General features: G+C 39.1%; 1 protein-coding gene across 1 annotated transcript in view; it reads right to left on the minus strand.

The window, feature by feature from the left end:
- The window catches only part of carmil3 (capping protein regulator and myosin 1 linker 3), a 52,018-nt gene that overhangs the window by 4,265 nt on the left and 28,607 nt on the right, over positions 1-19,146 (minus strand). Inside the window, exons 18-37 of the mRNA XM_058395777.1 lie at positions 18,529-18,610; positions 17,952-18,048; positions 16,146-16,200; positions 15,626-15,798; positions 13,616-13,684; positions 13,210-13,303; positions 11,340-11,438; positions 9,327-9,446; positions 9,115-9,228; positions 8,768-8,943; positions 8,500-8,587; positions 7,704-7,814; positions 7,462-7,528; positions 6,711-6,898; positions 6,067-6,146; positions 5,499-5,657; positions 3,737-3,923; positions 2,996-3,224; positions 2,753-2,886; positions 2,518-2,620 (exon numbers count right to left, since the gene is read on the minus strand). Coding sequence (XP_058251760.1) covers positions 2,518-2,620; positions 2,753-2,886; positions 2,996-3,224; positions 3,737-3,923; positions 5,499-5,657; positions 6,067-6,146; positions 6,711-6,898; positions 7,462-7,528; positions 7,704-7,814; positions 8,500-8,587; positions 8,768-8,943; positions 9,115-9,228; positions 9,327-9,446; positions 11,340-11,438; positions 13,210-13,303; positions 13,616-13,684; positions 15,626-15,798; positions 16,146-16,200; positions 17,952-18,048; positions 18,529-18,610 — 2,425 coding nt within the window. The remainder of the gene's footprint in view (positions 1-2,517; positions 2,621-2,752; positions 2,887-2,995; positions 3,225-3,736; positions 3,924-5,498; positions 5,658-6,066; positions 6,147-6,710; positions 6,899-7,461; positions 7,529-7,703; positions 7,815-8,499; positions 8,588-8,767; positions 8,944-9,114; positions 9,229-9,326; positions 9,447-11,339; positions 11,439-13,209; positions 13,304-13,615; positions 13,685-15,625; positions 15,799-16,145; positions 16,201-17,951; positions 18,049-18,528; positions 18,611-19,146) is intronic.

Genomic DNA, 19,146 nt, shown 5'->3' on the forward strand with positions numbered 1-19,146 from the left:
GAGAAGCGTGATTGGTCACTCCAGAGAACGCGTCTCCACTGCTCTAGAGTCCAGTGGCGGCGTGCTTTACACCACTGCATCCGACGCTTTGCATTGCACTTGGTGATGTACGGCTTGGATGCAGCTGCTCGGCCATGGAAACCCATTCCATGAAGCTCTCTGCGCACTGTTCTTGAGCTAATCTGAAGGCCACATGAAGTTTGGAGGTCTGTAGCGATGGACTCTGCAGAAAGTTGGCGACCTCTTCGCACTATGCGCCTCAGCATCCGCTGACCCCGCTCCGTCAGTTTACGTGGCCTACCACTTCGTGGCTGAGTTGCTGTCGTTCCCAAACACTTCCACGTTCTTATAATACAGCTGACAGTTGACTGTGGAATATTTAGGAGTGAGGAAATTTCATGACTGGATTTGTTGCACAGGTGGCATCCTATCACAGTTCCACGCTGGAATTCACTGAGCTCCTGAGAGCGACCCATTCTTTCACAAATGTTTGTAAAAACAGTCTGCATGCCTAGGTGCTTGATTTTATACACCTGTGGCCATGGAAGTGATTGGAACACCTGATTCTGATTATTTGGATGGGTGAGCGAATACTTTTGGCAATATAGTGTATATACAGTTGAAAACAAAATTATTAGCCCCCTATAAAATCTTTTATTATTTTTCAAATGATTCCCAAGTGCTGTTTAACAGAGAGAAAAGTTTTTTTCAACACAACATAGTTTATTTAGGAAGCTTGGACTGTTTGTAATACAAACAGAAACAAAATTATGACCAAGAATAAAAAAAGTCTACAGGTCAAAATTATTAGCCCTCTGATGTTAATAGTCAATAGTGTATCCATTTTTTTTTTGATAACAGCCTTTAGTCATTTGTTGTAGTTCTCAACAAGTTTCAAGCATGTCTCCTGAGGAGAGCCCATTCTTCCTTAGCCAATCTCCCAAGCTCCTCCAGATTTGTTGGTGTTCTGGCATGAACTCTGGACTTTAGTTTGCCCCACAGATTTTCTATTGGATTTAAGTCTGGGCTTTGTGCCGGCCAGTCAAGGACTTTGCTCCTTTGTAGGTAGTTCTTCACCAGAAGTGAGGTATGCTTTGGGTCGTTATCATGCTGGAAGAGAAAACGTCGACTCAGACCAAGTTTTGTTGCAGACTGGCTGAGGTTGTCTCTCAAAATCTTCACATAGTCTTCCTTTTTCATGGTTCCTTCAACCCTGATGAGATTCCCAGTTCCAAACGCACTGAAACCTCCCCACAGCATTATACTCCCACCACCATGTTTCACTGTGGGAACGGTGTTCTTTGGGTTGAACGCCTCTCCCTTCTTTCTCCAAACATAGGCAACATCTCTATGGCCAAAGAGCTCTAGTTTTGATTCATTTGACCAAAGGACATGTTTCCAGTATGCATCATTTTCCCCAGTTTGTCCTTAGCAAACTTCAGTGTAGCTTGTAGGTGTCTCTTCTTCAGAAGTGGAGTCTTTCTTGGTCGGCAACCTCACAGTCCATTCCTGTGCAAGGCTCTAGTGACTGTCTTCGTTGATACATCAATCCCAGACTTTGCTAAGTCATTCACTAGTGTCCTGGCAGTTGTTCTTGGTCTTTAGAAACCTCTCTCACTAGATTTTTTTTTTCCAAAGTTTTCTTGAAATCCTTCTCTTCCTGCCTCTGCCAGTCTTGTTCTCCACTGTGGGGGTCTCTTTAAACATCTTGATAATACTTCTCACGGCGGTTCTTGACACTTGAAAACGCTTTGATAAACGTGTATATCCTTCTCCTCCTTTGTGAGCATGAACAGTTCTTTTTCTCAAGTCTAAACTTATTTCTTTTGTCTTTGCCATGATGATGGTACATATTATTTTGCTAGTTGTTTTGCAAGATACTAATCCTCAGCTTAAAGTGCAATTTAAAGGCTTAACTAGGTTAATTGGGTTAATGAGGCAAGTTAGGTTAATTAGGCAAGTAATTGGACAACAGTGGTTTGTTCTGTAGCCAATCAAACAAATAATTCCTTAAGGGGGCTAATAATTTTGACCTTAGCAGTTTTTTCATTTTTAAAAATAATTATTTTATTTCAGCCAAACTAAAAGCAATCAGACTTTCTCTAGAAGAAAAATATAATAGGAAATACTGTGAAAAAATCCCTTTCTCTGTTAAACATCACTCGGAAAATATTTGAAAAAGAACTACAATTTCACAGGGGGGCTAATCATTTTGTCTTCAACTGTATTAGCAGTCCCATAGCATGATGCTGCCACCACCATGCTTCAACATGTGTATGATGTAATTTTTAACTTTTTTAACTGTCTTGTTTTTGCAAGCAATCTTGATAGAGGGCATCATGGATGGCCCCAAACATCTATTTTAGCAGTCCAGTAGCATGATGCTGCCGTAGCAGTTCCAGTAGCAGGGTTCTGCTGAAGATGAGAATATGGCACCTTCCAGCAGTGTTGTAATAGCTTTCCTGTGCTTCAAAACTAATTGTGAACACATACACAAAACATGTGATTTGTTTTTACCTTGAGCGACCGCAGAAACTACCAATCTGTATGGAGACTTGGTACGGGCCGCTGGTACAGGAAGCTGTGCCTCGTCGCTAGATTCCTCAGGTGAATCATACAGCTGTGGAATGACATTTAACACTAATATGGACTGATCATTTATAAGCCAGATATAAGACTGCAATTAACACTAAAGGTCAATGGACAAACACCGACAACTGTACTGTAGGTCTGCACTGATACCCACACACACCTTTTCAGAGATGGGAGGAGTTTGTCCTTCTGCTTTCTGCGATTGCGCTTCCTGACTTAGGATGTCCTCTTCTTCATCGTCCACATCTTTCTTTCCTTCCGCATCCTCTTCAGCACTGTCTTCATCATTCTCTTCTGCAAAAGCACCAAATGATAAAAAGAGCAAGAACTATTACTCATCGTTTGCTTGCATTACTCTGGGGATCATTTTAAAACTCATCATTTATTAAAACTCCTGCATTACCAAAATTCTCCTTCAGATGGTGCTGTCTCATGTTCCCCAGTTTCGGCTTTGAGCTCTGAGGAGGAGGCTCGGGTCTCTGCTGAGACTTGGCCGTCGCTTCCTCCAAGGACTGAGCGGAGGACGAGTTCGAACCCTGGACACGTGGCTCGTCTTGATTGTCTTTTTGTCCTTTATCGTCCATGTTTCTGGGGACGTCTGAGGAGATGAAGACTTCGCTGTATTTATGTGACTGATGAGGAAGAGAGATGGAGGAAGTAGTCAGTAAAAAATAAATAAATGACTTGTGTGTATACTAATTAAGCAGTAAAACACTTGGGGTCATGCTGTTTAGATTTTTATTCCAATTTTATTGATTAAAGCATGACATGTCATATTTTTTAGCCATTTCTAGTTACACTGAATGTTGTGGAGCCTCCATTAAACAAGTTACTGCTTGGTGTCATTTAAAAGCAGCTATAAAGAGTCCCCTCGTTTTTCTCTCTCTTGAAGGCACTAACAAAAAATTGTCAGCTTATATATATATAGTATACAGTAAATAGTTAACAGTCCCTGTGCAAGTTGTTACTATAGAAATGATATTAGAACCAGTGCATTAATCTAAACCTTGAAGCCGGAGCTACTACAGTCATGCTGTCATAGTAAATGTATCAGGTGGTATAATAAAGTCTAATGATGGCTAATAATAATAATATTCTAGGGAAGGTAATCTGTATTTTTTTTATCAACATTAATGAAGCATACGTGTCTCTGTGCGATGCAGGAGGGACTCACTGCCCTCATCCCCGGTAGCAGTATGCCATAAAAAGCTCGGCCTGAGACCTGAAGAGGTCTTTCATCTGCTGGAGCACCATTGGCTTCCTCTCTTGATGTCTCTGCCCCCCGATCCTTAGGGTGCCGAATCACAGAGTACAGCATCTCAGGTCCAGTGCTAGAATTTAAATGAATGTGTTATTAATTTAATGAATGAACACAAAATATATTTTGACTTGGTCAAAATATTTCGTTTTTTTTTTTTTTTTTACAAATATATTTACATAAATGATACCAGCACATTGTAATTCGACTTACACCAGGTATATGAAAAGAAACAGACTTAGGAAATTATGGATCAGAACCTGAAAAAAGCACAGGATTCACAGAAGTCAGAAGAGCTAGATAAATCTAAAAATTGTTTTATATGGGCTTCCATTTATTGGACTGATGGATAAATGGATGGATGGATGGATGGATGGAAAGACAGACTGATGGTAGATAGATAAAAGCTACAAAAATAATTAAATACAAATCATTTTAATGGGCTTCCCTTTCAGAAGACAAATTGCCATGAAGCCAGTGTTTTAAATTAATAAATAGTAAATAAGTAAATAAATAAATAAATAAATAAATAAATAAATAAATAAATAAATAAAAATATTGTCCTGAATTATCATTATTGTTTATGAATGATATTCAATAAACAGGCTTTATTTAAATAAAATATAAAAATAAAAAAATAGAGTAAAAGAAAAGAAAAATAAGAATAAGAATAGTCCTAAAGCCTAAAAAAAGTAAATAAATAAATAAATATGAAATAATAATAATAATAATAATGCAAATAAATAATCAAAAATAAATTAAGGCACCCAGCCTTGTATGAGTAAATGCACATTTCTATCCTATCCCTGTCTACCCGGTTAAGGACAAAATCTATTTATACCCTTACTGTAGAAATGAGAAATACATGGAACAATTGAACAAAACATTTAATTAGATACTGACAGATGTCCCCCCAAAATAGTCGTTCTATTTGGTTATTTATAGTGAAACAATTACAAGTCTATCATGTTGATGGTGGATTGGCTTAATGTTGATGTCCCAGGGTGACCTCATGCCTGTGTTACCTTCTGGCTCTCTCTTTTCCAGGGATATTGTCAAAGCTAGTCCTGCCAGCGTCCCTACTGGTACTCTAGCTTAGAGTCTACACCTATTTAAATCTTCTGTAAGATCAGAAAATATATAATAATCTGCGTTATCTTCATTCTCATTTAGATTTGTACCTAATCACTGCGATCATGAGGTTTCAGGGAGTTTTGCCTTGAGCCTCTTGAACTTCTGGCTCACTCATATGGATAATAAATCAACTCCCTGGTTTCTGTAAAGCTGCTCTCTCTCTCTCTCTCTCTCTCTCTCTCTCACTCTTTTAGATACATTTTCTAAATGTGCCTGAATGATTTATATATGCTCGAGTAACTTGCATGCCCACTCCCCTGCCTTTATAGCTGCCTCCAGCCTCTTTCATATCCTCTCAGCAGCTATTGATCTGATGTAAGTAGCGCGACTGGATGATATTTCTGAGAAATGACAGATGAGAAATGAGGACTCAGCAGTATGAAATATAGAACTAGACAACCCACATGCATGGCTCAGTTATACCGCATATTGGATGCGCTTCTACATCCCGACAAGTTGCTTGTCTAGAAACAAAAAAAGAGTTTCTTGTCTAAAAACTAAAAAAAAAACTTACTCGGTGCGGCATTCATCCCCACACCCTTCCCCCCGGACCGCAGCCTCCGGTTCTTGATAGGACGCGGAGTAACGGTTCTTCCTGAATCCTGTAAAAATGGACAGCACGGTGCGCCTCTTCTTCCGCCTCAGAGACTGGACATGATGCGAGGACAACTGACTGTAAAAGACAATAGAAAGTGTGCAAATTAGTTTCTTAGGCATTTATAAAACACTGTTACTGAATTCTTTATTCTGACTGGTCCAAAAAGGTCAAAACATTCTGACCAAACAGATTCAAGAATTCAACATTTTCTGTAACAGCAGCTCTAAATATTGAATATTCTAAATATTGTTTTTTTTTTAGGTACAGTCAGAAGCAAAGTCTTTTACAGTTTCTACAATAACCTTTTATCAACTTGAGAGAAAAAAATGCAGCGTTCACAAACTGCTGTGTTATAAGAGGAATAAACCACTTTGGGTCATGCTGTTCTTGGAAAAAAAATCAGTAACGGCATATATAGTATCTGTAAATAGCATGAAGCTGAGTTCTCTGGCTTATATTTTATTAACTCAAGCAAAGGAAACACCTGTCTGGTAAGACTCTCTTGGTGTAGAAATCAGGTAGTCCATCATCCAGCAGGTTCACCCCTCCGTTCTCAGAAAAATGCTGCAAGACAAACGGAAAGCGATTAGAATCACGGCAACATGGACGTCTGCTTGTTTTAAATTTCAGGCCTGTGGCTGTTTAGATGATCCTGTAGATAATTGTGGCTCAGATAACAGTTTAAGGATCCTGCATCTTGTCATGTGAAACAAGTGCCTGTGTTTAGTTCATGAGATTAATTCGATTAGCAAAGAAAAGCAGATCTGCAGGAGGAAACAGAAATCCCGCCTGCGGCCTTTGAAGTTGAAGCAAAATGCAATTTATGTGACGAGGCTCAGAAAACAACATCAAAACTTGGGGGTTATTTTAGGTATTTTGGGTCAAATTCTATTTTAGTTATTGTAGGTACACAAAATATATGGCTAATGTAGTTTTTCTGCATAAAGTACTGCTTGTAAAAAAATCAATGCAATGCACCCTCATTTATAAAATAGCGCTTGATCCTATTATTTTACGTTTTATCTATTTCTATATATATCATGTTCCTACTGCATCGTGTTCGCAACATAGTGAAGCCCTAAGAGGCCATAATATTGTAAAGTGTGTGAGCATTCATCTGCTCTTTACCATATCTGGAGGGGTGTGTCCTGGTCGATGCCTTCTCGGTGGACGGGGTCTGATGTGGGTTATGTGACGCAGAGGTGCACCTTGGGTAGGCAAGCTGGACAAGTTATCCCAAGAGGTTAAGTGAGAAAGCGGTACAGATGGACGAGGTGCTGCAAGTGAAGGAGACAAGTTGGGATCGTCACCTAGACCTGGATGAAGGAAAAGGTTGAAGGGAGACATTAGGGGTAAATGAAATAACCAGGCAATACAACCATGGTGAGCTGAAAAGCATCTCAGAATGACTAGCACTGTGGGTTGCTGGGGGGATTCCTAATAAAGTGGCCATTAAGTATTTGTCAAGTTACCGATGTTACATGAATTTCTTTCTTTCTTTCTGACTGTCCATCCATTTCTTCCTTCTTTCCGTCTGTCCGTCCCTTCTGCCTTTATTTCTTACTTTCATCATCCCTTTCTTCCCTTCCTTCAGAATGACTAGCACTGTGGACTGATAATTCGGTTTTGCTGTGTTCCTATTAAAGTGGCCATTAAGTATTTTTTCTTCAAGTTACCGATTTTACACTCAATTATTTGTCAGTGCCACAAAAGTGGCTCATGTAAGCAGCGCTTTGATTCGAACCAGGGCAGAACCTCGAATGCTGATTCACCGCATGACATCCTTTCATATTATTCCTTCACTCATCTGTGAGCTGTATTCACTACTGAGTCAGACGTGTCTAATTGTCCTGGTGGCAGCTGTCAGAGTGTGACTCACTCAGCCTGGTGGAGACGGGCCGGATGCGTCGTGTCCTGGAGCTGCGCTTCTTTATGGCTATTGTATCCTAAGCACAGAGAGAGAGAGAGTAGATGTAGTGTGGTGCGTGTCAAAATATCAAAACAGAATCATGTGGGCTAGCTTCATTATTTTTTTCTCATTTTCTGTTAATCAATTTTAGACACTAAAATACAATACTGGTGGATGTAAAAATTTGTCATTCACTGGACCCATTTCCTTACAATGCTGATACTGAAATCGTCCTCGGGGGTGTCGACGGTGTCAGCATGCCGGAGCGTGTGACGGACCGGTGCACCGTCATCCACTCGCCTCACCCGAGCCACCTGCTGAAGCTACAACCAGAAGAAAAACATGACTAGAATTATTAATAAAACTCTTCATAAGTTAAATACATTTTTAGATATTAATATAAAACATTAACTGTGCAGTGCATGCCAGTCGCCACATCACGGGTTGCCAGGGTTAAAATATGTCCACAAAATGACATATACAACGTCTGCAGTTACCATGATCTTGTTTGAGCACGTACTCCATTTGAGTAAAATACAAGCTATAGCAAATAAAAGGAGAGTGTATCTGTGATGTACAGAACCACTCCTGCTGTGACTGGCACTATACTGTACTATTATACAAGCTACTACATTTCATTCATGTAGTGTTTTTTATATCAAAAGAAAACTTTCTTTCTTTCTTTCCTCCCTCCCTCCCTCCTTCTTCCCTTCCTTCCCCTTCCTTCCTTCCTTTCCTTCCCCTTCTTTCCTTTCTCCCTTCCTTCCTCACTTCCTTCCTTTCCTTACCTTCCTTCCTTCCTTCCCTTTTCTTTGCCTCCCTTCCTTCCTTCCCTTTTCTTTCCCTCCCTTCCTTCCTTCCTTCCTTTCCCTCCCTCCCTTCCTTCCTTATTTCCTCCCACCCTCCCTTCCTTCCTTATTTCCTCCCACCCTCCCTCCCTTCCTTCCTTTGGAAATTTAGCTAAAACCTGGCAACGCTGATGAGAATAGTAATGGAGTTTCATAGTACCAGTGTCTTGTGAGTGGCATAGAGCTCTTGAAGGATCTGGTCCACTACTGAGTTGGTGAGATAGGAAACCACAGACATCTTGACTTCTCTGAGAAAGAATGAGTTCATGGTTAGTAAAGCCTTAGCTTATACAATTACATGAAGATAAACTGTTTGTGTGTGTGTGTGTGTGTTAGCACTCACACCAACTGACACACCAGGTTTTTATTTCAACTCTTTTTTTATATAGTTGGTAGTATTCATTTAGAAATTATGCCTAATTTCTTACTCTAAAGCTTGGTTGATGTCCTGGGCTGCTCTCTCCATCAGAGCAGTGCGGATATCAGAACGAGGGATGGACACACGCTCAGAGATAGAAGAGAGAGGAGGAGAAAGATGCTCTGCTGCAGCTGTTGAAAGGGGACACAATTCCCGACATAGAGACACCATGGAGTCAACAATCACCTAGAAATAAATTAAAAAAAGGGTCAAGGTCAAGATCAATACTTCAAGAGAAAAAATATTCTTATTACTGAGAATGGTGTAATGAGATAAACCATTTCTATTAATAATTCTAATAAGATAGTAATCCATACTATAACCTCCGAGAGGACAAAACGAGCAAAAAACCCTCACTTGTAGCTCTTTGTCAGCTGCTTTTGCCAGTTCTCCAGTGAGAGACTCCAATTTCTGTCTAACTGGCCCATCTACGGAAAGCACATGAGCCAGCTCACACAGTGAAGGGTAAAGCTGGGAGCGAGCAGAGACGACAGTTATTAACAATCAGCTAGAAATAACTGTGCATAAACATTAATGTTTGCTTTTCTCATGAATCCTCTGAGACTCACAGCGCGAGAGTTCCTGGCCTCCTTCAGAACTTGTCTGGCTGCCTGTAAATCCTCTCCTTCACCTGCTGCTCTTAATACGCATACCTGCTGCTGAACGCGTACACACAGGCGCTCCATTACCTGAAAGAGAGAAAAAAACAAGGGATGTATTTCTTCATTTTAATTCCTTTATTTATTTTTGTTTTATCTATCTTTTAATCCTTATTTTAATTTATTTTAATAATTAAAAGTAATGTAAATAATAATTTATTAATTCCTTTATTTATTATTATAATGATATAAAAAGGAATTACTTACTATTTATTAATACAATAGGTTTATTATATTAATGATGTTTAATGCTATGGAATGTCCGTGACAGAAGATAATTTTCACTCCTGATGAATTTCTTGTGATGGAAAACTTATAAAGACATCTTTTAATGAGCAATCTCGGATCGAGTGAATGAGCTGGTGCTAAGTAAACAATAAGCTATTATAAAACTGCGATTTATTCAGAATGAAATATTCAACACTGCTTACAAAGTGGTATCATTTTCTGTAACAGCTGCTCTGAGAGTAGTGTCAGCTGCAGTTCAGCTCACTGGTTAATATTAATGTGAACTGGTTTGTGGCGTCATGGACAAAATATGGATCTTGGGCTTGTCCCAGTGAATTGGAGGAAAGTGATGTTTTGTTTATATGACAATTGTGTTGAAGAGTCTTTTATTTTACACTACTGGTGGCACTAGCAAGGCAAGGAATAGAAAGAAAGAAAGAAAGAAAGAAAGAAAGAAAGAAAGAAAGAAAGAAAGAAAGAAAGAGCCTGCAATAGTAATGCTAAACTAGGAAAGAACGTAAGGAAAAGAAAGTAGGGAAAGGAATGGGAAAAAGAAGAAAAGAAAAATGGAGGAATGAAGAAGAAAAAGAAGAAGAAGAGAAAGAAGAAAAAGAAGAAGAAGAGGAAGAAGAAAATTTATAATCACTATAGACTACCTTCGCATCTTTGGTGCTTGGCCCCCTGATAACATTAAAATACAGTGGTACCTCAGTGCTCGACCACCCTGTGTTCATACAGGACTGCAACGAATATCGAATAACGAATTTTCATTTAGGGGGGGCTCAACCCCAATGAGGGTATAATAGTAAAAAATAAATAAATAAATAAAATATTTTATATTAATAATAAGGTTTGACTAACAGGGTAGGATGGTAAACTTATTGCAGCATTCCACTGTATTGCATAGATGTGTATAACATTTGAGTACTGAACAAGCCAAATACGAGTCTTCCTGATCACACACACACACACACACACACACACTTGTCCTCTGATCCTCGCTCTGTGACGCCGCGATCTGTGGATTGAAGAACGCGCTGAAAGACGGGGAGGAGCCGAAGTCTGCCGTCATTTTCATCTGAAATTTAAAGGGGACCGAGGAGATCATTTTTATGGAGTTTATGGAGAATCGCAGAAGTTTTAGGGGGGCTGAGTAGAAATGTTAAAGCCCCCCTAAAAATGGCCTAGCGACGCCCATGCCGCACACGCTTTCCATGCGGCGTACCCTGGCGTAGACAATAGAGATGAAGCAGTTCATGCGGGTCATCTGTTCTGAAAACATCAGTGCTTGTGTTATAACCCCACGCTATCTATTGTGGTATAATTTCAGTAGCCATGTCTCCAAAAAAGGGGAAATCAGGCATCAGTGTTGGCAAGAGCAAAGTTGTGAGATCAGCCATCGAGTTGAAACAGATCAATTCGTTTTACATTATTTACTATGGGGAAAAATAATTCGGTGTTCGACCAAATCGGTATTCGACCAGACTTCTGGAACAGGTCGAACACAGAGGTACCACTGTAATATAAAATTGCTACCAACCTGAGAAAGTGATGTTCCAGTTCGGCATGCATAACTTATCAGACATTAACAGTCACAGCTGTCTTCCAGTCTTGGTTATATTTGCTAACAAACTCAGTTCTCGGCAACCTTTTCCTGCTTATTGCATCAGCTAACTGTCAGCATGGTAAGAGTACCTGCTCAGCAGTGCTAGTCACCAGGCCCTGATGCAGTCTGAGAGCCTGTTTCCGAGAGAAGCGCTGAGTCTGGTTGTTTCTTAACAATGCCCGCTGGATCTGACAGATGGAAAAGAGAGAGGAAGACAGGGGAGACAGAGAGCAGATTGGAGTTAGAAACTGCGTATTCGACACTGACAATGATGTTCAGATAAGCATTCCAGTCATATGGAAATGACTCTAATTAAATGCTTGGACAGTCAAGATAAGCATGTTGTTTTTTTTTAACTTTTCAAAGTCACCTTCAAAATCAGAACTTCTGGATAATAATACGATTATAAACATACAGGAACCTAAAGTTTTTTTAATTTACCTGAAAAATGTGTGGAAATTAAAAAATATATATTACTGGCTTAATTTTAGCAAAGTATCCCTAATGAGCATGCCAGAGGCAACACTCGAAACGATATAAGGAAGAAACCTTGAGAGGAACCAGACTCAAAAGGAAATCCGTTCTCATCTGGGTGACACATGGTGTAAAGTATAAATAATCTTTTCCCATAATATGGGGCCCTCCTCAGCAGCAGCGAGTGGTCTCTACATTATGAGAACTCTAAACAGTAGGGCATCAGCATGAATCAGGCAGGTCCAGGGAGCGGAAAAGGTCAGGAGCACTGGGATCAATTATTTTAAAGACAGACTGAAATCTCAATTGAAGTTTCAATTCGGACTCTTTCGGCAAGAGCCCAGCCACAGCCAGATAATTCTCCTGTGAGCAACTCTCTTTTTCAAGTCACTCTGTCTTTGAAAAAACACCAGAATAAACAATTGCCCGATTTTGATAAATCTTGGTCAGTACTAGCAGTGAAAGTTGCAGGTTCTACAGTTTGGTCCAAAATTTCTCTTTGGATGAAAGGAAGAAAGGCAGAAAAGAAGGAATAATGGAAAGATGGAAGGAAGGGAGAAAGGAAGGAAGCAAGGAAGGAAGGAAGGAAGGAAGGAAGGGGAAAATAAAGCAAGGCAACAAAAAAACAAAGAAAGAAACAATCAAAGAGTGGAAAGAAAAAAAAGAAAAAGAAAGAAAGATCTGCTATATATCAGAAGGGGAAAAAGGAAAGAAGTTGATAGGCAAAATAGAAAAGAGAAATTAAGGGAAGGAAGGAAGGAAGAAGAAAACTTGAGAAGGAAGGTGAGGAAGGGAAAGTAATAAAGAAAGAATAAAAAAAGTAGGTAAGAAAAAAGAAGGAAAGAAAGAAAGAAAGAAAGAAAGAAAGAAAGAAAGAAAGAAAGAAAGAAAGAAAGAAAGAAAGGGATGATGAAGATATAAAGGAAGGAAGGAAGGAAGGAAGGAAGGAAGGAAGGAAGGAACGAACGAAGGAACAAAGGAACGAAGGACAGAAGGAGGGAAGAGGATGAAAGGAAGGAAGGGAAAGAAATGTTTCTATAAAATCTGTCATTGCTTCTTGCAGCAAATCTTAATCTATAATATTTCTTCTGAAATATCGCTTTGCATTTGAGAAAGTTCTGGAACCTGTGTGAGTGGGCAGAGCCATGACACTGTAGAGGCAGCAGCACAGACACAAGGTGCTGAGTTAGTGGATTGGGTTACAGTGTGTTGCCAGCATTGAAGGGAAATTGCAGAACAACCCTGCTGTGTTTGGAAGTGTGTATGGTAGTGTGTTTGTGTACTGCTATAAACACTTGAAATATAATCATTGCTTCATAAAGCAGTGTGAAACTCTATTACATCATTGTTATCTGTAACCTCCTGCCATTATGATTTACATTTCCATCAAATTGTAATACCCGGAGGTGAGCTCCGCTTGCAGCCATTTCTTTGTCCGTACCTGTAAAGTTGATCATTTTTTTTGTTCATTTTCCGCTTGCTCACCTTTGTCATTGCCTGTTCCGTCCTCTCGGGGGAACTGCGGTATGCCTGTGTAACATCGCTCAGTGGTACAGGCATACACTGCAGAGTGAAATTACTGAGAAATGAGACAGCAAGCCAGAGAGACACAGAGCCAGAGAGATAAATACATATCTATGAAGCAGCAGCAACACATGAAAATATTCCCAATCCACCATAAAAAAAAAAATCAACGGATCTTCTACAGCTCGCTTTATAGCTCACGCTCTATTCAGCCAAGTTAACCTGCCCAGATACAGTGACTAAATGAGGCTCCGAGGTCAAGTGGCTAGGATTAGAAAATCCTATTTTAAAAAAAGGAACAAATAACTGAGTCATAGAATAGTTTGGAGTGTACTGTAGAGTGGAAGTAAGTGTGTGTGGGACTTACTGCTCCATAGAGCGTGCTACATCCTGAAACCCAGCTGCTGTCGTATTGTTCCGATCCCATGTCACGCTCCTAAAAACAGGAAATAAAAATGTAACGGTACAAATACATCTGTCAAGTAAGCAATAAAACACTTGAGCTTGTGGTGTTAGAGGGAAATAATCAACCGTGGGGTGGTGCACTTTGACTTTGATTTCAATAACAGCATTAATGAACGTTTCACTTGAAACAGGGCTTTAATGGTTGGTATGTTCTCCCTGTGCTTCAAGGGTTTTATCTGAGAACTCTGGTTTCCTCCCTCAGACCAAAGGCATGCTAGGCTGAATAGGCATGTATCGGACACTACAGACTTCTTCCAACAATGCTAAATAAATATCACCACACGCTGTTAAAAATGAAACATTGAAAGTAATCATAATATATTAAAATTGTGCTTTCCCGGTTGTTTTTAGGACGTAAGGAAACATCAGACATGTTCGTCTCGGCTTTCAGCACTGTATTTCAGTATAACTACCAATCCCTCAACACTCCTCCTTCTGACACGCAATAACGGGCTTTAATTTGGCTTTGTGTTCAGGGATTTATGTTCTGTCTACTAGCTGATCTCGCCTGCTGCTTCAGCTGTTTTGGTCTAATTAGTCAATGTCTCATTAGTCAGTGTATATATAAGCACCCTTGAGTTACTGTAGTTCTCAGTTGTGTTACCTGATATCATGTCTCTTTGTTCCTTAAAAGATCTCTCAAACGATAATGTCTTTGAATTATGATTTCAATTCAAATGAATTCAATTCAATTCAATCCTCAAGTCCTCGAGGATAAGCTTGATTATTCTGATTGGATAACTTATGAATTTAACTGGAATAGAGTTATTAGATAACTTAACTGGAATAGAGAGAATATATAGAGAAAAAAACTGCTTATAGCTGTAATAACGAGAGAATCAACAGGAACTAACTTCTTTCATGGAGCTTCCACTACATTACATGCAACTATAAAGGGAGAAAGTATGACTAGTAATTGTTTAATAAATAAATTCATAAACATTGGTATACTGCTATAGGCTAAGAGAAATAACACATACACACTCACACACACAAAAAAAGAAATAACTCTAAGAAGGAAGCGACTCTAATTCTACTTCACATCAGGCCACATCACACCACTCTATTATTGATTATTTTCCTCTGACAGCACATCCCATCAATCCAACTTAATAATGTCTTAGCACAACCACTGGGTCAAACTTTAAGATACATTTATAACTTTTTTTTAACATTTATAATTGTTTTTTAATATAATTCTTAATATACAAAAAATGGAAAATCCTTTTCCACCTCATTTGTGGAAATATTGGATTTTCCGCCATTCCGCCAGTTTTTATTTTTTTAAACTTTACAAAAAATTGATTTGTTCAATCTTCACCAAATTTGGCTCAAATGATCTTCAGACAAATGTACATCAATCTAATCAGAAGGATTTTTGATATTCAAACCTGTTTGTTTGTAAGACAGAAACAAATTTTTTAAGCAAAGCTGACAAATTGGATCTGAGATCATATCTCAAAAATGGCTCAATGGATCAACATGAAAATTTTATATATTTACCAGGACCGCATGTCCAGGGTGAACAAAAAAATGCTATTTTATTTGAGCACTAGGGGGCACTAAAATGTGAAAACCTATTTTTTTGCTATTTGCTCTGGAATGATTTGGTCATAGGTTTTTTTGTAGAAGATTTTCCTGTGTGTTGTTTTTTCTCAAGTCATAGAGCAGATGTCATCTAATTTTATATTTATTATATATTTTGCTAACTATATTATGCTATCAAAACATTACATCTTTCTTTTTAACAAGACACTCCCTGAGCAAAGGTTTCAGGTATTCTTCAAAAATGATGCAATATATGAATGTTGAATTATTAAATCTGATATAACAATCAGTATTGTGTTATTTTGGCAATAGATTTTAGTCAAACAATAATCATTTTGTAGTGTAGTTTTGAACCTTGATGTACCTGAGAGTGGTGTTGATCTGCAGGGCTTTGCTCAGCATCCTAGCCCCTGTGTCCTCCAGACCATTGCCACTCAAATCCACTTTCCTGAGACATGCATTGCTGCCGAGTGCGTTCACCAGCACCGTTCCTCTGGATCGCAGTCTGGAGTCAGCTAGGGACAAACTCTGCAGACCCTGCAGACAAAAATAGAGGGATAAGATTTACCAGTGGAGAGAAAAAAACAGGTAATATCTAGTGCACTGGTATTGTATAAGTACAATCTGGGTGCACAGATTGTGATCAGCATAGAACAGCAAAAACTGTCTGCAGTGCAAAGGGAAGTCTTGAAGTCAAGAAAATGAAATAAATGACATATTCAGAGGGAGTCAGAGGCAGTAAGAAAGACAAAATGATAAATTATTCAGCTGCACTCTAATTAACACAACAGACTACAGAGTACATGCTTGCAAAGGAGCAGAAAGTGTGTTTTTGTGTGCCGAGGTAATCGTCTCTGAGTGTTTGTGTATCTTTGAGAGCTCACACACTCTTCTTCTTGCACTAACTGCACAAGCTTTTGTAGGATTTCATCCAGCAACCTGCAGAGAAAAGAGACAGAAATTAAGAAGTGAGATGCCTATGTAATGCATGAGTGAACTATATAGGAATGCACACAGTTAAATACAGGCTCTGCTTAAAAAAATCCCTCATATAGCCTTCCAACCCAATTTATACATAAGGTATGCCGTGATTATGTGAACAACCGGCAGTGTTTAAATTTTACAGCAATCCTGGAATTCTTTTTTGAAAGAAGTATGATGGTTAAGGTTTGGGATCAAAGATAATCCATACTGCTGGGGGTTGGGGGGTTGTTGGTTGGTTGATAGAGGGAGCTTGTTTTAGCTAGATTTATGCCAGGTTCACACTGCTCGATTTTCAAAGTGGTCGGATCATTGTTGCTTTCACACTGCACGACTATCTTTGGTAGCATTCAGTCACTGCTGTGTTCACATTGCATGATGGATCGACGACAGGAAGTTACACACTGCATGACTTCACAATAGGAAGAAACACAGACAACACTATCTGGTCCACAAACTGCGTTTCACATCCACATGTAGGCGAAAAATAATAAGGAAATAACGCTAGATCACACGTAATGTCAGAGTTCTCGATCGAGACTGGAAATAGTACCCCGCAAAATGTTTGGGATCCAAATGGTCAGTGTGGGGGACAAGGATTGTGTGTTCTGCAGAATTGAACAAATAAATAATTTTGTAATGTGCTGCTGCTAATGCAGCTGGTCAAGCAAATGTTTTTGCTTTATTAGTTTGATGTAATTGTAAAGCTTATTTATTCTGATATAACAATATTTAAGACATTTTTTCCTGATAAAAACCTATAAACTCTATTAAACTATAATATTGTGCTCCAACCAAAGCCATGTTTGCTGATATTATGGTCTATAACTCCTTCCTGAACACCCCTATGCCCTGTATCTTGCTCTCTCATTGGCTGTAGGTTATCGCCGAGGTATTTTTCAGTCAACTCCTTTCACACTACATGACTTTGAGTCACCGAAAGGTCCAGATATTTAGCATACCAAATATTTCACGGGCATCAGCGACTTGCTCAGATTCTCTCTCCCATCAGTGATTCTCTCAGATCGCGTCTTTGGTAACTCACACTGTGCGATTGTCACTCGCGTGCACAAGCTCTGATTTGCCTCCAATTTAGGGCATTTGTCAGCAATTTCGTAAATCTAGTCTGGGATTGAAATTCAGGGCTAAAATCGTGCAGCGTGAACTCTGCATTACTGATGTATGGAAAAACCCACGGCTACGTCAAATGCGGGAGTGAAGTGCGGGCGTAAGTGACAATTTTTTAAAGAATAAAATACATATAATTTTAAGTTATATATATATATATATATATAAACTTATAAGCTTATTTTTTCTTTGTGGCCCGGTAACAAATGGTCCATGGCCCGGTACCGGTTTGCGGCCCGGTGGTTGGGGACCCCTGTTGTATATTATTTCAAATGCAACAAAATCGAGCTTTATGTCAATGCTGCTTATTGACTTATTTTAAATTCATGAACCTAGCTAACTTTGATACATTTTTCTATTTACTAAACAGTAGCAATTGCTGATTTCCTGAAGCAATATCGCCCATCATGAGTAGGTTGAGTTTCAGTAAAAGTTAAGCCGAATTTTCCTTACAATGAACGTTTGTTTACTCTGATTATGCAACTTAAAACTGGTTCTCAAAAGGTTAGCCAAGGTTCAAAACAAGCTCTGCATCAATGGACATGGACTATTAGTGCACGTTTGAGCCATCTGCTCCATACCTGCCCTTGACATTGAAATTCTTGCCCAGCAGCAGATGCTTGAGGGAGGGGTGGCGAGAGAAGGCTGGGATGACCGAGTAAAGGTCCGCATCCAAGCCTGAAGTGAATTAAACACACACTCAATTAGAATATGGGTTAATAAACAAAGAGCTGTATGCCAGAGTTATGTCAATAGTATGATTGCGCAAATCATCAGGGTTTAGTTCTGAAAGGTTGCCAGATTTTTCAAGCATTACTTTTAATAGCATATAGAGCTAAGCATTTAAATAAACCTAATTCGGGTCTAGTATATTGCCAATATGTTGAATAATGTCCTCATTGTAATTATTATTAAAGCCTCTGGGTTACCAGAAAGTCAAGGGGTTAATCCACAGCACCACTAAGAGAACCCTTTAGCGAAGCCCTTAAGCCTGGGAACAAGGCTAGGATCTCACTATATTGTAACTCATAACAAATAAAAATGTTCATCTTGCTAACAAAGCCACAAGATTTGAAGGATAAGCTGACCTAGCACTCTGTATTAAGTCCGAGTGTAAGAGTTAGTTACAAGGTGTGGTGGAATGACACTTTTTCTTACCATTATCTGAGATGTCCAGGGTACTAATGGAGGAGACTTGGGGAAATAATTCCTTTACCACTGCTGCTCCTGCTGATCTGAGCTGAGAGAAAGAAGCAGAGAGAGAGAGAGAGAGAGAGTATAAAGTATGCAATGAAGCATTACATATTTACAGAGTGTAATACATATTAAACCAGTCAATGAATGTTAGTTTCTGTAGCGGAAGCTCATAAAAAGAATGAAATAATTAGCCGTGCTCGATTACAAGGCAAACGCCTGAGTGGTTTCATATGGTATTTTAAGAAAAGGTTCAAAGTGTGTCATAATGAGAGCGAGTTCTGCAGGGTGGTAAAAAGTTCCTAGGGTTTTTTGTGGTTCAAAAATAGAAAATGCATATGAGTAGACAACAACATAGACCCACACACAGTGCAGTTCCGCTTAATGACACTACATAAAAAAAATAAATGTGACTGTTTGCTAGAAATGATATAAGGAAATGCTCTAAATTGGTTCTGCTTCAAGATTTCTGCCTCTGGTTTGCTTGTTACGGATGTAAATCTACACTTGGATTTCTGTAAGCCGCTTAGGGATAACTGAATGCTTTTATTCAATTGCATTCATGTGTAATTGCTTTTCTGT

Source organism: Hemibagrus wyckioides, linkage group LG07 (assembly GCF_019097595.1).
Source record: "Hemibagrus wyckioides isolate EC202008001 linkage group LG07, SWU_Hwy_1.0, whole genome shotgun sequence".
Classification (NCBI taxonomy): Eukaryota; Metazoa; Chordata; class Actinopteri; order Siluriformes; family Bagridae; genus Hemibagrus; species Hemibagrus wyckioides.